The sequence below is a fragment of the Colias eurytheme genome, chromosome 23 (genome assembly GCF_061535395.1).
Source record: "Colias eurytheme isolate Ceu_HAF_F1 chromosome 23, ilColEury1 Martin Lab GWU primary, whole genome shotgun sequence".
Taxonomy (NCBI): domain Eukaryota; kingdom Metazoa; phylum Arthropoda; class Insecta; order Lepidoptera; family Pieridae; genus Colias; species Colias eurytheme.
The window spans coordinates 6,216,230-6,238,764 of NC_143002.1; the positions used below are offsets into that span (position 1 = coordinate 6,216,230).

At 35.2% G+C, this 22,535-nt stretch overlaps 2 protein-coding genes across 2 annotated transcripts; one reads left to right on the forward strand and one right to left on the reverse strand.

The window, feature by feature from the left end:
• Positions 1-1,362: 1,362 nt before the first annotated feature.
• Positions 1,363-14,805, reverse strand: LOC149898343 (facilitated trehalose transporter Tret1-like). Its single transcript, XM_090115511.1, has 8 exons — positions 14,702-14,805; positions 11,624-11,779; positions 6,702-6,900; positions 4,042-4,232; positions 3,582-3,758; positions 2,679-2,890; positions 1,922-2,033; positions 1,363-1,650 (listed from the first exon to the last, which is right to left on the reverse strand). The coding sequence occupies exons 1-8, from the start codon at positions 14,787-14,789 to the stop codon at positions 1,385-1,387; spliced, it is 1,401 nt and encodes a 466-aa protein (XP_089971637.1). The 5' UTR covers positions 14,790-14,805; the 3' UTR covers positions 1,363-1,384.
• Positions 14,806-20,407: 5,602 nt separating this feature from the next.
• Positions 20,408-21,844, forward strand: LOC149898344 (uncharacterized). The gene has a single exon (XM_090115248.1). It carries the CDS (start codon positions 20,408-20,410, stop codon positions 21,842-21,844), a length of 1,437 nt encoding a protein of 478 aa, XP_089971374.1.
• The last annotated feature ends 691 nt before the right edge of the window (positions 21,845-22,535 follow it).

The following is a 22,535-nucleotide window of genomic DNA, read 5'->3' on the forward strand; positions in this document are numbered from 1 at the left end:
AAATCGGGATGATTTGTCATTGTATAAAATGTAATAATGTTCAGTATATTGTGTTCTTACGTTCTCAAACGTAAATAATGTAAGTACGTTATAATCATATGAACTAGTTAAATATAGTTAATAATATATAACAAAACATAATTAATTAAAAATCATGAGAAATAAAACAACATAATATTATTAGGTATCTGAAAGAGTAGTTTTTATTTTATAGCATCTTTATGCAATCTTAACATTATAAAGTGTAAACGTTTGTTAATTTGTTTGTTTGTAGAGAGAAAAATATTCGAAAGTACTGATTCGAATTTCGATCATGATACAATATTTTTGTTCTTGTTTAGGTATATCATTGAGTTTAGATTTCAATTACATTTTCTATGGTAAAAATATGTAAGCTGTAATTTCAATGTGAAATGTGTCGTAATATTTATTTGCATGATACTTTAGATGAGCCCTTTACCACGTTATTTAAGGTCACTGAACATGCGCCATCGGGTTGGCAAAAATGCGTAAAATATTTTTTCCAGTCCAACTTTTTTGAGGAAATTCTAAATGAAGAGACATCTTTTTTTTAATTCTTGAATTCGATTATACGCTTGTATTATTTTGTGCGCCTGTACCAAAAGTAATTTTTAATTTTTTAAATTATGGAAATGTGAAATCAATTTCCTTTTTATGAACAATGGTGTGAAATTAACGTCATCATTTTGACACTATCTTCAGTTATTTTTTATGCTTCTGACGCACTGCAAATAATAATTAATTTTATACAAATGCAATATAATATAAAATTATCATACAGTACCTACCTATGTGTGTCTGTCTATAGCAGATTTCAGTAAGTACGATTTTTAAATAGTCATGTCTGGACCATTATTCTCTGGACAATCTATTCAAAACTATTGAAAAAAATATGCTTGTTTCTTATAATGAAATTAACATCAACGAAAAAGTATTTTAAAATAAAACAACCACAACCTAAAAACAATTTATTCGACACTAGCTCAACAACTGTATTTCGTTCAAAGTTTTCCCCTTAGTTTCTGGCATACAGAAGAAAGTGAACAGAAATGCCAGAATACAGCAGCCGCCTGCAAACAGCCAGAACGGGACGTCACCACCCAGGGTCTCGACCATGGAATTAAAGCTCGTGGTCAGAGCGAAGCCGACAAGCCAGGTTAGTGTTATGGAACAGATTAGATACTAGGATATGGCGAGCGCTGAACCGTTCGAGCGAGTTTTTGGCCTGAATATTTTTAATAATATATTCAAAACGATTAATTAAGCTTTATATATGTCTGTTTCTTATATAGAATATTAAATCAAGAATCACGTATTTTAAGAACAATAAAACAACCACAACCTAAAAACAATTTATTCGACACTAGCTCAACATCTCCTGTATTTCGTTCAAAGTTTTCCCCTTAGTTTCTGGCAGACAGAAGAATGTGAACAGAAAAGCCAGAATACAGCAGCCGCCAAACAGCCAGAACGTGACGTCACCACCCAGGGTCTCGACCATGGAATTGAAGCTGGTGGTCAGAGCGAAGCCGACAAGCCAGGTTAGTGTTATGGCGAGGGCTGAACCGTTCGAGCGAACGTTTGGCCTGAACATTTCGCCTACTATCGCATTGGGGATTGTGCCGAATCCTGGAAAGGAAAATTTATGTACCTATAATATTATGTATTATGTACTGTATATAATTTTCATTAATATTTCAGATAATTACTGCAACGTTTGTATCAATAATTATTTGAACTTTTCATCGATAATAATTGAGCGATCTGGAAGAAGTAATTTAAGCTTCTTTAATCGGAGAATTTTATTGAACTACGCAGAAGAATATCGAAGTGAAGTGAAGAACTTCCCACTTTATTTTCCCTATTACAACTTGATGAGACATAAACATTATAACTTTACCTGCTTCATAACAGAAGAAGTAAACAATGAGCGCCACCATCGGCAACCATCCGATACTCGCAAGAACTGGACTCTTCACCCTGTCCAGATAGAAATATAAACCAAGCACCGACTGAAAGAATAAATACAAATTGTTTAGTAGATGATTTCATATTATTGTCTACTTCCTTTCCTATCCTACTAATATTATAAATGTGAAAGTTAGTGAAGATGGATGTATGTGTATGTATGTTTGTTACTCTTTTACGCAAATACTACTGAACCGATTACAATGATATTTAGCACACATATAGAGGGTAACTTGGATTAACCCATTGAGCCCCGAACGGCCCGATCGGTCCACGACACAATAGATTTTCTATTGTGTCTGTGATTCCGGGGCCTGAGTTATTAACACATGGGCAAAGTTTTATCCCGGAAATTTCACGGGAACGGGAGCTATATCGGGGTTATTCTTTGAAAACGCGGAAGCCGCGGGCGGAAGCTTTAGTTATTAATAAACTTGTGTTCCTTTTCCTAGCATATTTATTCCAATCTTCTTAATAATATATATAAATCTCGAGTCACAATGTTTGTCCTCAATGGACTCCTAAACCACTCAACCGATTATAATAAAATTCGCACACCATGTGCAGTTCGATCCAACTTGAGAGATAGGATAGTTAAAACATGTAAGTACCACGGGCGAAGCCGGGGCGGGCCGCTAGTAGACATATAAAATAACATTAATTAATTTATAAGTGCATGATATACTAACCAAACTAACAGCACACGCAACCATCGACATCATCAACAGTATCTTCCTTCCAGATCTATCAATAAACGTAGGTGCAATTAAACTAGAAACCAATCTAGTGACACCAATAATAATTGTTGCTATTTGCGGCTCTATTGAAGAACCAGCAAGTTTGAATATCGTTGTAGCAAAAAATAATACTACGGCTACACCACTTGTTTGTTGAAAAGCTCCTGAAAGAAGAAGACAGAAGAAGAGACAATTTAGTTTTGGAAAAAAAGTGTTAGAAGTTTAAAATATGGATATGGGGTTCAAAAGTGTCACGGTCATACAAAGATATAATCACAATGATACAATGCCTGAATAAAAACGTATGATATAAAAGTAAAAAAAAAAACTTAAACTAAAAGAGCGTGTGTGCTGAGCACGTGTCAGAAGTGAAACTTCTTTGACAAGATTCAAAGATACCAAAATCGTCGCCTTACTTCATGACATGACGGTCCATGACGCGACTTTGAAATTTTACTCCCAATGCGCCATAAAAAATAGCCTGCGTACAGGAGAAGGACTAGAGTCCTTCTATACAAACATTTTTTTATGTTTTCACCAAACATTTTCAATTTTAGTTGTTTTATTATTAAATTAATTTAATCATCAGTAATATTATGTCACTCAAAACAATATCAAACGTATAATTATCTACATTTAAGGACTGATTTTTCAATCCTTGGTTAAAACTTATTCGTAAAATAATGTGTAAAACTACCATTTTAAAAACGTATTCTAATTGCCCGTATTTGATAGTTTACGTGACATTTTAATATTATCGTGTAATATTTTATTGGACGGATAAGTTTTAACATTGCATTCTGCACATTTCAAGCATTGAAAAATCGGCCCTAAGGCTAATTAAAAAATTCTTACCTAACGTGAATGTTAAAAACAGCGACATTCTATTCGACTTAAAAGTAAATATTTCAGTCCAATCTTGTATTTTCGTTGTTTCAGATCCTTTTGTTTGTGAAAATGTTTCTAGAGTTTTATCTACATCCCCAGATCTACCAAGTCGGTTAAGTGTTTTCGCTGCTTTTATAGTATCACCTAAAAATAAAAAAAATAAGTACCCAATTTACAAATAAAAAATAATAATATTATATAACGATCTTAGATAAACGTGCAGTAAAGATAATGTTTAAAATTCAATAAAATTTAATTCAATGATTTTATATTGATAACTTATCGAGGATTTTTTTTTATACTTCGTTAACTTAGTTCGCTAAAATAAAATACGGAAAGAAACACACAAAGTAACACATTTAGTTTCCTTACAAGAAACACGCCCATAGAACATACATAAAATCGGTTGGTCCTATAATCAACTTACCTTTCATAGCCAAGTAAACAGGTGACTCAGGTATGAACAAAATACCAATCATGTGTACTATAGAAATCCCCAAAGCTATATACCCTGTTGCCACATAGGACACAAAAGGTACCACAGAATATACCAGGAGCGTGCCTGAAATACCCACGATTGATGTGGATGTCAAGAGAATCCCCCTTATGTGTGTAGACCTGTAACAAAATCGAATTACTGGCAATCAGTGAATAAAAATGTATGGCATCCCTATTTCAATTGGTCACGCGTGTGCTTGACCGATTTTGTGAAATCTTTTTCTGTTAATATCAAGAGAAGGTTCGAAAGTACCTAATCTTTAAAAATACCCAAACATAATACAATTGAAAAGACATTGTAAGTAGAGCAGTGTAGAGCAGTGGTGGCTCAGTGGTAAGACCTCGGACTTCGAATCGATAAGTCCGGGGTTCGAGACCAGGCTTGCGCGTAGGAAATAGATTGATTTTTCAATTTGCGCATGTTGCATCATCACCACTGCTCGAACGGTGAAGGGAAACATCGTGAGGAAACCGACATGTCGATTGTCGAAGAATCAAAAAGTTCGACGACTTGACGTGTTATCCGCCAACCCGCACTTGGCCAGTGTGGTGAATTATGGCCTGTACCCTTATAGAAGGCCCGTGTGCAGATGAAGGCCAGCATGATGATGTAAGCAGAGGCCCTAAACGTGTGGCAATAGATAAACAAAAAACGTCAGAACACATTAATAATAGTTCTCGAAAAGAATCATTCGATATTTTTTGTTAGACTAGGTCAGGTATGATATGCCTCTATCTAATACCTGACCTAGTTTAACAAATATTATTTACTCCAAACAGGGTAGGGTTATTAATCGCTTCTAAGTGACAGATAATAATCCATACTAATATTATAAATGCGAAAGTAACTCTGTCTGTCTGTCTGTTACTCAATCACGCCTAAACTACTGAACCAATTTTCATGAAATTTGGTATGGAGATATTTTGATACCCGAGAAAGGACATAGGCTACTTTTTATCCCGGGATAATGACGCAATCCCGGAAATCCCACGGGAACGGGAACTATGCGGGTATTTCTTTGACTGCGCGGGCGAAGCCGCGGGCGGAAACCTAGTGTAAAATATTCCGTCTCAGGGCAGTGTATTACGTCATAATACTGCATTTTTAGTTATTTAATACTCTTGCAGGATATTGTATGATCATTTCAATAATTTTTGTAGGTACCATCCTTGTCATATTATAATTTTTGATAACAAAAGCGTGCGAGTTCACGTGAGTTATAACCGTCAGATTTTAATCTTGTGATCTTACCGATAAATCTGCGATAGGGAAAATAACGCCTATCGAAGATTTAGAATTTAGATAGTTGAATTAAATGTAGATTGGAAAAGTTTTACTGTTTTACATTGGAAAATAAACGTATAATTGATAGTAAATTGAGCGGAATAAATGTGAGTCGTCACGAGGTTTTTGATAATTTTCCTTGATGTTATTTGCGATTTCATACAATATGTTGTATTTGTTATTCAAACATTATGATAATCTAATACGTTACAATATTTACCTATATTCTAATCTTCGACGTTTTCATTGCCTACGATATTATTATAGCGAATCGTTCGCTGAAAGAGCAACTATAGACTTTCCTGCCGGTTCTTCTCCATACTACTTTATGAATTGGTTGTAAATGTTGAAGAAGTTATGAAATAATTAGTTTGAGAATGTGATATAACAGTATTTATTTATGTTTCTTTAAGCGTTTTTTTTGTGGTTTATTTGTGTTTAAATACAATTGAGTAAGTATCTAATTATTTGCAAAACAAAAATGTGAGGGAGAAGAATACATTTATATATTCTGCCAAATTAAACAAAGGGTCAAAATTACATCATTTGGTCCACTACAGTTTACTGCAATGCTAGACGATATTACATCTTGTAAAGTAAGAATTAAGGTCTAATTTTGACTGCTACTATATAGTAGTTGCTGAAGTAACTAAAGTCCTTTGATTCAATATCCGTAAAAAGACATCTGGAAAATTACTGAAGGCTATCCTTTTCCAAACTTTTGTCAATATCTCTTATCTATGTTTGTCACAAAACTTATGAAACGACTTAACACATTTTCATCAATGTTATAAGTAAATTCAAATTTAAACTCATAAATTTATTTATTCAATTGGGCTTCTTCTAAAAGCACTTTTAATTCGTCATACCATAGTTTTACCATTTACCACTAAACGGAAAGCAGTCCTACAGAAAAGAGTTAAATATAGTAGTAGGATTTCGTTATTAACTATTTTTAACTAGCGGTCCGCCCCGGCTTCGCCTGTGGTATACATGTTAAATGTTTACGTTTTTTCTCCATAATAGCATTCCTCATACTTCACAGAATATGATAAAAAAAGAATTAACGTAATCGGTTCAGCCGTTCTCGAGTTTCGCGCTTACCAACACATTTGGCGATTATTTTTTACTATCATACCATTACAGGTAAAACTGTCCTGACAGAACAACGTTTCCTAAGCCAGTTAGTATATCTCATACCTTTCAAAATAGAAATAGAAATTGAAAATTGTATACTTTTGAAAATAGAACGTCCTGACAACATTACAAACAAACAGATACAATTTACAATAGGATTTACTTACGCTATCTCGCCAACATACACAATATTGCCAACCGTGGTTACACCCATGCCTAAGCCACTTATAATCCTCAAAGCATATACCATTGTGATATTTTTGGTTGTTATCACAAGGATATACGATATTATGTTGAGGAATCCTCCGATTAACAAACATGGCTTTCTGCCAATTAGGTTTGATAATATTCCCGTTATGTATGGCCCTGGAAACAATTTTATATTTTACTATCTTGTTATTATTCGTAGTTATTCGTCGTGAAAAACTAAGCGATTTGTGATGACTTCATAATATTATACCTATACTTCAAGTAATAATATTGAGTATTGTATTTCAATAATTTCTATTGTTTTTACTGTGATTATTTTTCCGACCCAAATATCGACCAATAGAATTGCACCATTCGACGTCACGTGGTACAACCTACATTTTATTATACTGATAATTTTTTGAAAATTTTCTCTGGTCGTTTGCGTCAAACTGAATTCAATTGTGAAATTATTGGCCGACATTTGGGACGGAAAAATAATCCCCCGAATACCACACGAGCTTCAAAATTATCTGGCATTTCCCTCAAGGTTCCCTGCAAACAAATAAAGTCGTCAAGTTTTTCAGGAAAAATCACTCGCGCTTCGCGCTCGTGATTTTTTAACCTGAAAAACTTGACTCCTTCATTTGTTTGCAACGAACCTATCTGAAAATACCCGATAATTTTGAAGCTCTTGTGGTATTATAAGTGATAATAATATCTACTACTGGCAGATTCCTTTCAATTATCTCGCTCTAAGTTTAAAAAAGTAATACTACAGCTTATTGACCAAAAATTGAAATGAAAATCGCAAACAACACGCACACACTCATACACACACACACTTATATTAAAAAGTGTATATTATGAAGCTGAAGAGTTTGTTTGTTTGTTTGTTTGAACGCGCTAATCTCAGGAACTACTGGTCCGATTTGAAAAATTCCTTCGGTGCTTTATAGCCCATTTATCGGAAGGTAATACATATAATATATCATCACGCTAAGACCAACAGAAGTGGAGCTACGCGGGTGAAACCGCGAAGCGCAGCTAGTAATAAATAAATTGAGAACCATCGGTCGTTTTCCGAACGTACCAAGTTTAAAATAGTATATTTTGTATGAAGAATAAATAACAATTAAATAATTAATGTCTTTTTGTGGATCACAATAAATTGTAACTAAAAAATCTTGTTTCCAAGGCATGTGATCAGTTTATTCGTAATGCGATTCGATAAATGAAACAGATGTGAAATACATTTGCTTCATATATACTTGAAAAGGGAAACTTTCCATCCGTGTAATCAGAAAATAATATCTAGACATCTGTTTCTCTCATATCTAACTAGAAAAATAGTATATTGCAACTTAAGTAAGGCCTAATAAGCTTGCTTATTTGTTTCAGAATATAGAATACTTAGATTATGGATTGGTCTCCGCGCGCGCGCTACGACTAGATACCGCCGGCGTACTTGAAAAATGCGGCAACTAATAGTACGCCGAATTCGGCGTACCCAAGCAAGTCGTGTCACATGCATTGTGTGGAGAGGGCGAACCGATAGTTTATAAAGATTTTGAACAAAATCTGAAGTAAAATGCCTATTTGTGTCATAAAACTATTTAAAAATAATACAACAAAAAATAAGAAAGACACTAGGATCACGTACCATCACTAAAGTTTCGTATTAAGACGATACACAAAAAAAAATCTACTGCTTGGCGGGCGGAGTCTAATAGCTCGCTATCGCGAACGCGGGTGTGCGCGAAGTCATTCTTGCAAACTCGCCGCGCTGCCGCTGGCCGACTCGGGACAAACATGTATGGAGTCGTCATACAGTTATAATATTCTTATATATATATTTAATTGTTGATTTATTGGTTTTATTTTCTTGCTTATAAACAAATAATCTTCTTTTTAACAACTACTTAGACATTATTAATAATTATTATTATTTCGTAATGTTTACTTTATTACAAAATAATACAGGTAATATAAATAATCTTTAAAATAACAAAAAAAAATTGTTACTCTGAAAAAATGAAATGGTACTCAATAACGCGGACTACTGAATGGATTTACTTAGATAGAATTTGATGCTGACGTAGATATTACGTCATGCCCAGAAATGAAAGGTAATATTTCTGAAAGAAGTTATAAACCCTAATTCTTCTCAGTCAAAGTCAAGAGTGGAAGATATCACTAATACAGTAAAACTGATGCGAAACTTTGGATGTTAATTTGTATATTTTTTTGTTAGTTGTTACTTAATCACGTCAAGACTACATTACCAATTTTGATAAAATATAGCTAATTGCCTGGATTTACACATAGGATACTTTTTATCCGAACTGAACACTTCTGTGGGATAAGACAGGATTCACGATATAATCTAATTCCACGCGGGCAAAGCCGCGGTCGGAATGATATTTTTTTTAAAATATCATTCCGATTTTTTGCACTCTATTATAATTGTAATTATTCATTACAAATAATCAAAATAAAATAGCCAGAACAAAGTTAGGCCCTGGTAGGGTAGGTAGGCAGGTACAGCAATGTGAGACGAACACTGGCTTATTTATACCAATAATAATGTATTATAAACATTAAATTAAGTTTACTTTCTAACAACAAAAATACATAATATTAGCTAATGTGAAAGCGAATCAACCAATCATCCCACAAAAATGAAATGTGCACACAAATATTCATCCAAATCGGTTCATGTCATTAGGAGGAGTGACTGCAGCGCCATCTTCCGGGCCCAATTGTGTTTCCAGATCACCCAGGAACTCAATTTAATATACTTACACAAAATTTTTCGAAATGAAAACTCACATTACTATGTAAATATGAATATAAACCTGTTTTAGTACTAAGCAATTTCCCGCACAGGTGTAGTAAGTATAAATGAAATAAATATCAACATCAAATTCTTTATACAACATACTTATCTACGAAATGTAATTCTTGAAATTATTTCGTATTTTTTTTAAATATAATACTACTCCAATGAGCTCCTGTTCCATATTATGTCCGCCATACTTCCACTAAGTTCACCATGATTTTTTATTTCTTTGCACTTTGTTGCTTTTTGCTAAAAATGGAATCATGCGATAAAACCAGTAGAGCTTTGATAACATACATTTTTGACTGAATAAAGGTACTTACGAAGGAGTGGATTCACATTGTGGGTTTATTTTCCTTCTGGATTCCGGATTTCTGAACAGATTATTTATGCTATAAATGAAAAAATCTTACACATTCGTTATGTACTTAAAACAGGGGTACATATCAAACATCGTCTATAATACAATTATCATCAAATTTAAAATAAAACCAACTTACTTCATTAATTTGTTCCAATTGTAAGCATTCTTTTTCCTCCAACCTTTATGTTTCTTCTTCCTATTTTCTTTATTGTCCCCATTTGTCTCATTTTGTCTTATCGTGTTGTCACCCTTTTTTACGATTGCGCGAGCGACACAAGTTCCCCGTGTGACGGCCGTAGCGGGAATGACTCGTGCAACGATCGGGGTAGGAAGGTACAGGGCGGCTCTCGCTATATTGGCTGGTCGCGCGCTAATTTCAAGTATTTCTTGTTTATTTCAAAACCATCGCATATTTCAAAATTCTAACACGGTAGACGTATAGGTTGTATATTTTATAGTTAATATCCAAAAAGTCGTAACTTTACGTTTGTTATTTTGAAGATGCCAGAGATTAAAAAAAAATAACAATGATAACTTTGTATTTTTTTTCTATCGAGAAAATATCATGGAATCATGTTTCTAAAACGGTAGACGTATTGTGTTACTATTTAACTTTCTTGTCAAGAATTTTCATCACGACAACTTTAATAATATAAAAATTACGAAGGTTTGAAAAGGGCCGTAAATGTTAGAAAAATTAATTCATCACCTTAATCGAAATTTCTCCTATACATCGAAAATTTTTTCTACGAAAATACGACGCCATACAGTGTTGCCGTACTGCATATCCAAAAAATACACGTGGTTGAGGAAATCTTTTAGCAATAATTTGAACTTCTTTTTTTTATACTATTACTAACACATGTATAAAAAAGTATAATAACAATAATTTATTTCTGTTTAACCATGTTTAACTGACTCATATAATATGTTTTTTTTTATTTCCGCTTTTTTACTTTTAAACAACCTTTGTGACTATAGTATAGTAGCGTCGCAAGTGAATTTGAGTCGCATGTTCATGGATTCGATTCCCGGCCAGGTCAGGATGAAAAAAAATATTTTTCAAACTTCTTTCCAAGATGCCAGATTTCCCATTTATTAGGTAAAATTTATGTAGCTGGCAGCCCAATTCTTCACACACACTTACACTAGCGTCTTTACAAATTGCCTCACACACTACAGAAATGAGTTGCCGCACTCGCAGAGCTATTGCTTTTAGGTGGTGCGGTATCTAGTCGTAGCGCGCGCGCGGAGACCAATCCTTCATCTAAGATAGAATATTTGCAATGGTAGTTGTAATAAAATAATTATCTTTTCGATCAATAATTATTCATACCTTGTTGACTGCTTAAAGACTTCATATTCCTGTACCTACTATTTCTACTACTATTACTTCTACAAACAGAACCATAACTTATAATTTAACAAAGAGTGTAGTGTAAATAAGTAAGTAAGTCATTATAGTATTTTCTACGAATATAATACGGATTTTTATCTCTCACTTATAAAATCAAATGTTCTAATCTTTAATTTCTTCTAATCAATTATTTACGTTTAGAATCGGTTTTATTATTTTCCGGCTAATTATGCCCCTTTAACAATTTTTGACCTATATTTTACATTTTTAACTGACAGATAAGCTAAACAGAACACATCCAGCACATATTATTATCCAGAAGATAAATTAGACTTACCCACCATAGCGCCTATATACAGTAAAGACCCGACCCATGAGGCTTCGAGATCTGATATTGGTTCTTCCAAAGGATTGTCTGTAGTGTTTTGAAGTTTTGGTATGATGGGTGCAGACCACCCGACACTGTAGCCAACCACGATTTGACCTATGTTAACTAAAAAAAAAAATAAATTTAATAAGTTTAGTGGCATTCTTTGAGTTATGTTTTCGTATAGTTATTTATTGAGAATCGGAATAGTTTAAAAAGATTGCTCTACTACTCTAGGTACAGCCGTAGATGATAATCAACACAGATATGCTCCCTCTCCCTCTCCCTCTACCTCTCCCTCTCCCTCTCCCTCTCCCTCTCCCTCTCCCACTCCTCTTTAAAGGAACTACCATGCAATTATTATTCCTAACAACACTAAACGAAATATCAAAAAATATCATCATAATATTTTAACTATTTCTACTAAGAGCCGATTTTTCAATGCTTGGATAAAACTTATTCGTCGAATAATGCATCTACCATTTTAAAAACGTATTCTTATTGCGGGAAACGTATTCTAATAGAGGGAGAGGGAGATCCCTCTCCCTCTCCCTCTCCCTCTCCCTCTCCCTCTCCCTCTCCCTCTCCCTCTCCCTCTCCCTCTCCCTCTCCCTCTCCCTCTCCCTCTCCCTCTCCCTCTCCCTCTCCCTCTCCCTCTCCCTCTCCCTCTCCCTCTCCCTCTCCCTCTCCCTCTCCCTCTCCCTCTCCCTCTCCCTCTCCCTCTCCCTCTCCCTCTCCCTCTCCCTCTCCCTCTCCCTCTCCCTCTCCCTCTCCCTCTCCCTCTCCCTCTCCCTCTCCCTCTCCCTCTCCCTCTCCCTCTCCCTCTCCCTCTCCCTCTCCCTCTCCCTCTCCCTCTCCCTCTATCTCTCCCTCTCCCTCTCACTCTCCCTCTCCCTTTCCCTCTCCATCTCCCTCTCCTTCTCCCTCTCCCTCTCCCTCTCCCTCTCCCTCTCCCTCTCCCTCTCCCTCTCCCTCTCCCTCTCCCCCTCCCTCTCCCTCTCCCTCTCCCTCTTCCTCTCCCTCTCCCTCTCCCACTCCTCTTTAAAGGAACTACCATGCAATTTTTATTCCTAACAACACTAAGGGCTGATTTTTCAATCCTTGGTTAAAACTTATTCGTCGAATAATTTATAAAACTACCATTTTAAAAACGTATTCTAATTGCTCGTATTTGACAGTTTACGTGACATTTTAATATTATCGTGTAATACTTTATTGGACGGATAAGTTTTATCCAAGCATTGAAAAATCGGCCCTAAACGAAATATCAAAAAATATCATCATAATATTTTAACTATTTCTACTAAGAGCCGATTTTTCAATGCTTGGATAAAACTTATTCGTCGAATACTGCATCTACCATTTTAAAAACGTATTCTAATTGCCCGTATTTGACAGTTTACGTGACATTTTAAGGGCCGATTTTTCAATCGCGAGATAAACAGTCTAATAACTACCCCTCGAATAGATTTATTCAATTATTTATCTAACTCATTACGGCTCGCCTATTTTTCAATCGTGATTTATTTGATGAATAACTATCTGACCAAATATTTCCATATTGGCAGCACTGCTCTCGGAGTGGCGAAACAAACATATTAAATTAGTCAGGTTAGAGCGGGATAGAGTCAAATCTTGCAATTTGTCAACAACCGTCATTATGACTCACGCCAGGAGTGCACTTGTCTTCTATGATTGTTGATTGTTGTTTTGATTCGAGTAAAGAGTTTGGTTAAATTTGTGTTTCAATTTATATATTTTACGATGGAAACGACATACTTAAAGGCAGCGTTCGGCAAATTTTCAATGGCATGGTCATCAGTACTATCAAAAACATCAATTTCAATATGATTTTAATTGATAATAATTATATAGAAAGAGGTTTAATTGTTAATAATTCTACGCTCTATGTTATGACATACGAAAATATCTCAAATTTGACGCGTCAGTTGTCAACTCAAACGCCTAACAGTCGAATAGCGCGCTATCTGGCCGTCGGAGCGGCAAATAGATTTATTCCTCAAATAACGTAGTTATTCGATAGATAAGTCCTATTCGTCTATTGAAAAATTGAATATTTTGTTAACTGAAGAATAAAGTCTATCTAGCTGTTTATCTGGGCATTGAAAAATCGGCCCTAATAATAATATTATGGTGTATAATACTTTATTGGACGGATAAGTTTTATCCAAGCATTGAAAAATCGGCCCTATATCGTATTGCTTAAGATTATTATTTATGCACTGCATATCATTAAAATCTTTCCCCTGGTCCCATTAATTATTGCCATGATTAAAAACACATGCTTCGTCGAATTTCATTTTACACAATACCTTTCAACTTTTTTTAATAGAAATGTACAAGCCCTTTATATCTTGTGAGGCCATGCATGAAACCCGTGTAAGTATTATTCATTAATATAATGAATTACTGAACAATTTTCAGTGATAACAAATAGATTGCTGTGTATAAAAATCTATAGTAGAGTCAAGAGTAGCGTCGAGAGAAAGATTTGAAAATTAAACTTGTATAGTGAGACTCATTAGTTAATAATATTATCTGCACGTACCATTCTTAAACTAATTAATTAACTTAGACGAAAGAGAACAGTTGAAAACAATATATTGGTTAGGTTAAGTTAGCATTAATGCGTTCACGAAATTTTAAAACTTAAATTATTGTCTACTTTTAGGGTAAACAGGCGTAGAGCATTATTTTGTTGTTCTTTGAGCGTTCGAAAAGATTCTATGCAATGTTCTAATACTAAACAACAATGAATACGAGTTTTCGTTTACACTAAAAAATCACGAAAGAATGATCTTGCTCTAGCTCTTGGTTCGTTTGATGTAATACAAAGTCGCTCTGTATTTCCCTATTATGTTTAAATCTTTAAAACTACGTAACGGGTTTTGATGCGGTTTCTTTAGTAGATAGGGTGATTGAAGAGGAAATTTTATATGTATAATTAATTAGGTTTCAAACACATCGTGTGATTCCGCGGGCGGATAGATATTATAATAAGATTTGTATCTCACAATCATTACTTACTACAGGCCACAATAATCAGCTGATACGTCAAAGTAGCCTCCATTTTGAATCCCCCTATTTCTTTATATTGGTACTTGCGCGCCTCCATGGGTCCGTTACACTAATACCACTATGACTTTCAGATATCTAATTATCATTTCAATTAATGAACGCGATAGTATCTATTGATCATAATCTGAATTGTTAATTGTTGGGTACCGTTGATTAAATTATATTCGATAATTTCCACGAATAATTAAATAAATTTCCGTTCTCCGTCTGATGTATGCTTAATTCTTTAAAATTACGCAACTTATTTTGATGCAGTTTTTTTTAAGTGGTTCTCGAGGGATAGACAAAGCTGGCAAAGACGCGGGTGGAATTTTAGTATTTAATAAATAGAATCCCGATTCCCGAGTACAGATTCAGAAATATCGTTAAATTACTGATCTAGGTAGGTACTTCATATCTTTAATATACAGGGTGTACCAAAAAGTAGTGATGAACGGAAGCTGAGAGGTAGAGGACCTAGAGGGCTATCCGAATCACCCCCATGTATGTTATGCGATTTTTCGTATTTTCGGAGTTATGACGATTTTTTCAATTTTTCACCGATCGCCGAGTACGATGATATTTTCACTCATGCTGACGTCAATGATTGCGGAAGATGCTTGATTTTTTTTGTGTGCTAAGCTGAAAGATAGGCCAATTCAGTATGGTAACATTTACTATCGTTAGATCTTTGAATGGAATAAAAAAAAGAATTAAATGGCAAGAAAGATAAAATTACCCAGTATGTTCACCACTTCAAGGGCCCGTAAAAAAATAAAATCACATAAAAAAAGTTTTCCGTTTGACTTTTAAAAACTTGCCTTATCTATCAGATAGCTACCCTGAAAATTTCATTTTATTATTCAGAAGGCTTCAATCGAGAAATTTAAATCTAAATGTGGTAAGTGCAAAAATTGAATTAACATGATGATCATTAAAACCAATAAATAGGTGTTTAATTACCAGAAATTTTTAAAATAACCCCGCTGTTGCTCAATGCAAGTGCGACATCACCGTAAAAAGTTGTCTTTTAAATGTCTGAATGCCCTTTTATCATTTTTAATGGTTTCTTCTGTTACTATGAATTTCCGGGTTATTTCGTCTAAATTGTGGCATTCTCTCAAGTAGCCGAAGTCTTTTTAATATTCCCATTGAAACAAATCAATGGGGTTTAGGTCGAGGGACCGTGGAGGCCAGGCTTTAAGGCAGGCTTCACCGGCGCATGCGCAGGCTGCAACGACCAATCCATCTTTCAGGGTATCTTGGCCCTTTAGCCTGGCCTGCACGGTCCCCGGACATAAACCCTATTGATTATTTTCCGTGGGGATACTACAAAGACGAGAGACTGCCACAATTTGGACGAAATAACCCGGGAATTCATAGTAGCAGAAGAAACCATTAAAAATGATAAAAGGGCATTCAGACATTTAAAAGACTACTTTTTACGGTGATGTCGCACTTGCATTGAGCAACAGCGGGGTTATTTTAAAAATTTCTGGTAATTAAACACCTATTTATTGGTTTTAATGATCATCATGTTAATTCAATTTTTGCACTTACCACATTTAGATTCAAATTTTTCGATTGAAGCCTTCTGAATAATAAAATGAAATTTTCAGGGTAGCTATCTGATAGATAGAGCAAGTTTTTAAAAGTCAAACGGAAAACTTTTTTTATGTGATTTTATTTTTTACGGGCCCTTGAAGTGGTGAACATACTGGGTAATTTTATCTTTCTTGCCATTTCATTCTTTTTTTTATTCCATTCAAAGATCTAACGATAGTAAATGTTACCATACTGAATTGGCCTATCTTTCAGCTTAGCACACAAAAAAAATCAAGCATCTTCCGCAATCATTGACGTCAGCATGAGTGAAAATATCATCGTACTCGGCGATAGGTGAAAAATTGAAAAAATCGTCATAACTCCGAAAATACGAAAAATCGCATGACATACATGGGGGTGATTCGGATAGCCCTCTAGGTCCTCTACCTCTCAGCTTCCGTTCATCACTACTTTTTGGTACACCCTGTATAAGATATGAAGATAAACTCAATATAGAGTAATCATATAATATATGATATCTGTATAAGTCACAGAATATCTTATATACCTATATAAAATTCCCCTGTTACAATGTTAGTTACCATACTCCTCCAAAACGGCTGGACCGATTCTCATGAAATGTGTGCATATCGGGTAGGTCTGAGAATCGGCTAACATCTATTTTTCAAATTCAAATTTCATTTATTTACAAGAATGTAGTTACAAAAAAGGTGTTATTACAATGTTAACGCGCTAATACATTCTACCCACTTTCTGGGTGTTCATACCCCTAAATGATGAAGAGTAAGGCAAAACGACGTTTGCCGGGACAACTAGTTATATTCTATAATTATTAATAATAATATTATCTTCTATGTATACTATAATTAATACAATCAGTAATAACAGTTAGAAGTAGAACAACGTTCTCCAAGAAATAAGAGCTAAAACTTAGAAAGAAAATAAATGTTTGTATAATTCGCTTTTTATATTTCATACCTATTTTATGAAGTAAGTTTATTGTTATCTATTAAGCAAGTACTAAAGAATAGTCTTTTAAAATTCCTTAAATTAATTTAAGTCGCTAATAAAAAGAAAGTGATAAATGTACTAAAAGTATTATTATGATAATTATTTTGCCTATTCAGCTCTTGTTTTATACAGCATAGAACAAATAACAATTACCTAACAGAACAAAAATGGTTAGGGAGCCAGGTGCAAATTTGGTTCATTATTTCCTCTCAAGAGATAATTCGTCAGACGCATGAGAGTATAGTATTATAAAGCCTCGTGAACGTCAGCTGGCGCTCGGTTGGGGGGGTGAGCGGTTGTAGCCTCCCACGCACATAGGAAAAAAAATACATTCATTCATTCATTTCCTCTCAGCTAAAAATTTGTCAAATTGTAGCTAACCCAATATCTCAACGAAAAAAAATAGTCAGCTGGTTACAACATGGTGTATTATACGTCAGCTGGTGTCTCGAACATGAAAGTTAAATTTAAAGAAAAATTTATTTTCCGTTATTTCCTCTCAAACAAAAATTTACCTGATGATAGCTTATATGTAACTGTGGATAAATATATATGTCAGCTGGCTGTATCTTGGTGGAAAAACCGTCAGCTGATACGGGAGGCTACAACCGCTCTTCCCCCCAACCGAGCTCCAGCTGACGTTCACGAGGCTTCATAATACTATACTTTGATACATTTTACTAATTACCGCTTGAGAGGAACTTGGTCATAAAATCTGCTGCTGGCTCCCGGACCAAAAGTTTAATAAAATAAAAAGCGAGTATTTTAACATTTAGAAAGTAAAGATTTTGAACGGATTCTAAACGCGATTTATTACGTTACGTTTCGCACACCTTCATGTCTGACTTTGAGATAAGATTTCTTAAAAATAAAAATTTAATCTATACTAATATTATAAAGCTGAAGAGTGTGTTTGTTTGAACTCGCTAATCTCAGGAACTGCTGGTCCGATTTGAAAAATTCTTTCAGTGTTAGATAGCCCATTATCGAGGAAGGCTATCATATTATATTATCATCATGCTAAGGCCAACAGGAGTGGAGCACTGCGGGTAAAACCGCAGGGCTCAGCTAGTATTCAATATATAAAAATAAAGTCCTTACAGAAAATCAATCAGTGAAACATGTATGCATAATTATTATGCATCTGCCCTTTACCCCACTAGAGGACACGGCCCACGGGACTTCAGTTTTTACGCAATAATTTATTTATCTACACTAATATTATAAAGAGGAAAGGTTTGTATGTATGTATGTATGGTTTTCACGCATAAACTACTGGACTGATTTTGATGAAATTTGGCACAGATAATCTTTAGACCCTGAGAAAGAACATAGGCTACCTTTTATTGCGAAATATGTATCACAGGCGAAGCCGGGGCGGACCGCTAGTTATGATATAAAAACAGTTAAATATTAATAACGGAACCCGAGGATGAATAACATTATCTAATATTACTGGAAAAGACATTACAAATACAATATGATAAGATTTAGGTAGATAATAACTTACACAAACTATTACAACTAATTATTCAAATAATTAACCTTCAAAACAATTCTTGAATCTAGTTCAAAATAGTTTTTTTTAAGATTTTTAACGTGATTAAAGTCCGTAATTAATCACGTCTTGTCAATCGATCCTTTATATAAAGATAATGTTGGCGAAAAATTATACACAACATAGCATTTTAAATTTATTTAGTCACTGAATTTTCATTCATTTAACTTTTAAAGATTTCATTTAAGATAAAAAGTAGAGTAATGTTGAACAGGGGAAATAAATTAAAAGTGAACCATTTCTCACTGTCAAATGGATAAATTTAAATAATTTGATTGACTATTGGACTTATAGCTCATGCATATTCCATGCTTTTAAATTGACCTCTAGAATAATTTTCTAATTTTTATTTTAATATTGTTTTTCACATGGGTATAAAATTGAATAATGGAAAGAGATAAGCGATTGAAATATGTCGTCTGTCGAAGTATTTGTTTAAAAAAGTAAGAGATCAACTTATCCTTCGAATTAAAAAAAAAAACCAACGGGGACACACACATTTGTTAGATTTTTTTTAAATAAGACAAAGACAGTTAAATTCTTTAATGCGTCACTGGACTGTTTGTTTTGTATACGAACCAATATTATGAAAGGCAATCCAAACTATGCATCCATACTTAATATTATAAATGCGAAAGTAACTCTGTCTGTCTGTCTGTTACTCAATCACGCCTAAACTACTGAACCAATTTGCATGAAATTTGGTATGGAGATATTTTGATACCCGAGAAAGGACATATGCTACTTTTTACCCCGGGACATAGGATCCCGGAAATCCCACGGGAACCTTGCGGGTTTTTCTTTGACTGCGCGGGCGAAGCCGGGGGCGGAAAGCTAGTATTGAATAAATTAGACCTCTAGAAAGGCACAGTACCTAATTACTTGCCATTTGTTCATAGAACCAGGACATAAATCTTTAGTTTATTTATTTATTTAGACATACCTACAGTGTACACAACTACAGTGTACACAACTACGAAAATATAGTACCTAATCATGATTTATAGAAACCAATTATAGGTATGCTTGCTTGGTATTACTTGCTTTTTTGTAAGCGTATCAATTTTATATAGTTAATAAACAAATTCATAAAACCAATATCGATGCCAAAAAACTGTGTTGTGCGATAACATTACATGGAGTTCCTTCTTCCTATTTCATGATAATAATGATCACGCGTTGTCCACTATTACAAATAACAAAAATAGGTCGATAGACATGCATACAGAAATTAACATACAAGGGCACATTGAGAAATACATTCAGTAGTTTAATTAGACAATCGATAGAATCTTATCAAAAAGTCCGCCCTAGATAGCATATCTTGATGGTACACCTGTGTACAGTTTTCAATTATTTATAACGATAAACAAAACAATTGGACTTTGACATTTGGCGTGATTTCTGTCACACGTGTTTGGGTTATTAATTTAGTGTTTTGGCTATTTTAACAATAATATATTCACTTTGAGCTGTTTTGTGTTCGTCTTTAAGTGTTTAGTCTGTGGTTATAGTGGTAAGTGTACTAACAATTCACTAATATGGGCCCTGATCCACCCGATCCTAAACCCCCGGACGTCCAGGAAAGAAGCATGGAATTGGACATCTCTCAGAATAAGAGGCAAAGGTGTCCGTCACCTGAGTCTACAGATGAATCTCCAACCAAACGCTTTGTTCCATCTGATCCCATTTCACTTGTTAATCCGTCTATATTTGTTGATCCTATTTTAAATAATCCTATAAGATATAGTGGTGATGAAGTTGGACCATACATTGTCCACGTATCTCGCATAGAAAACGATCCTTCTGCCGGCCTGTCCATCCGTCCGATCAAATTTGGATCTTTCTTATATAGCCAAAAAGTACCTAATATTTTAAGAGACGGAGTAAAATCTGTTGGCCGCAACAGGATATCGGTTGAGTTTGCATCAGCTGAGGATGCTAATAATTTTTTATCTTTACCTGCTTTGGCTGAAGCTAAATTTAAGGCATTCATTCCTACCTATCATATCACCCGCATGGGTATTGTAAAAGGAATACCGATAGAATGGACCATGGATGATTTGGTGGAGTGTGCAGAATTCCCTAACAGGCACGGTCGCATACTTAAAGCACGTAGACTTAACAAAAAAGCTAGCCTTGATGGAATTACAACTTGGGTTCCATCCCAAACGGTGGTTCTAACTTTCTTAGGTCAAGCAATGCCATCAAAAATCTATTGCAGATACACTTCACTTCCTGTAGAAATTTACCATTACCCTACCATCCAGTGCCACAAGTGCTGTCGCTTTGGGCATATCCGCGACCAGTGCCGCTCAAAAGAGAGGTGCTACAAATGTACACAAAACCACTCGGGTGACTCCTGTCCCATTCTTGAATCTCAAGCACTATGTGTCCATTGCAAGGGCACTCACTTTGCCATTGACAAAAATTGCCCGGAACACAGCCGGCAAAAGTCAATTAAACTTTTGATGGCCACAGAAGGTATCTCATTCGAGGAAGCCTCTAAGCTTACCCCTTCAGTGTACAGACCCTTTTCGGAAACAGCCAGTTTCGTTTTTGCGCCTAGATCACAACAATCACCTGTTTTCCCCACCCCTTCTATGAAACAATCCAATAGTGTTCGTCAAACTCGTCCTCTTAATAAAACTTCATACAAAAAGACCTATTCGATACCCCCTCGCACTCATGCACCACTAGGTAAAACATATGATGTAGCTGCACACCGCCAAATAACTCAGGAATTACCCTCTACTCAACCGAATGGTTGCGCTTTATCCCAAAACCCAGACCCCCCGGTTGTACTTAGCTCTAATGTTGAGCTTTATGTTTTAGCCTTAGAAACTTTTCTTAAAAAAACAGATTCAATACCGACCAACGTTGCCCATAGACTTATAAATCTCATCTCCCTATTTAACAGTAATGGCCCTCACAATCCTCCAGTGGAACGCTCAAAGCCTTCGTCCGAAATGTCATGAAGTACTTGACCTTATTTCAACCCACAACCCTATAGCTTTTGCCATCTCGGAGACATGGCTAGTTCCCGGAAGTCACTTTCGGATTCCTGGCTTTTTCTGTCTGCGAGATGACAGAGCCGATGGGTATGCTGGAACAGCACTTTTACTTAAACATTGTTTAAATTTCTCTCGTATTCTATTGCCTATGCATGATCAGCGTATTAACGCTGTGGCTGCAAGATGCAATAATGTCTCTATTATTTCTGTCTACATTTCTCATCCTCATCCTTCTATTATACCTGATCTTTCACTTATATTTTCCTCCGTACCGTCTCCTCTTTTAGTATTGGGCGATTTTAATGCTCAGCACACTTCTTGGGGATCTTCTGTTTGCAATACATTTGGGCACCTGCTAATGGATCTGCTTGATGACCTTGACCTCTGTGTAATTAACGATGGATCTCCCACTAGGAGAGTCCTTCCTAATCAGAGTCTCTCCTCTGTAGTTGATCTATGTATTTGTTCTTCCTCCTTGGCTCCATCCCTCACCAATTTAACTCTTTCTAGTACTCATGGTAGCGACCACTTTCCTCTTCTCTCTTCCCTTTCCCAGTCTGTTATCCCATTGACTTCCCCTTTCCCACCCCTACTCATGTATAGACTGTGTAAAGCAAACTGGCAGGATTATGCTACTGGTCTTGACAATCTGGTT

Bases quoted from the DNA above. Each gene is read 5' to 3' on its own strand.
- LOC149898343 (XM_090115511.1), bottom strand. From the start codon at position 14,789: ATGGAGGCGCGCAAGTACCAATATAAAGAAATAGGGGGATTCAAAATG. The intron at 11,780-14,701 runs GTAAGTAATGAT...TTTTTTTTTTAG, and splicing joins GCTGATTATTGTGGCCTGTA to TTAACATAGGTCAAATCGTG. The intron at 2,034-2,678 runs GTTAGTATATCA...TTATTCTTTCAG, and splicing joins TTGCGTGTGCTGTTAGTTTG to TCGGTGCTTGGTTTATATTT.
- LOC149898344 (XM_090115248.1), top strand. From the start codon at position 20,408: ATGGGCCCTGATCCACCCGATCCTAAACCCCCGGACGTCCAGGAAAGA.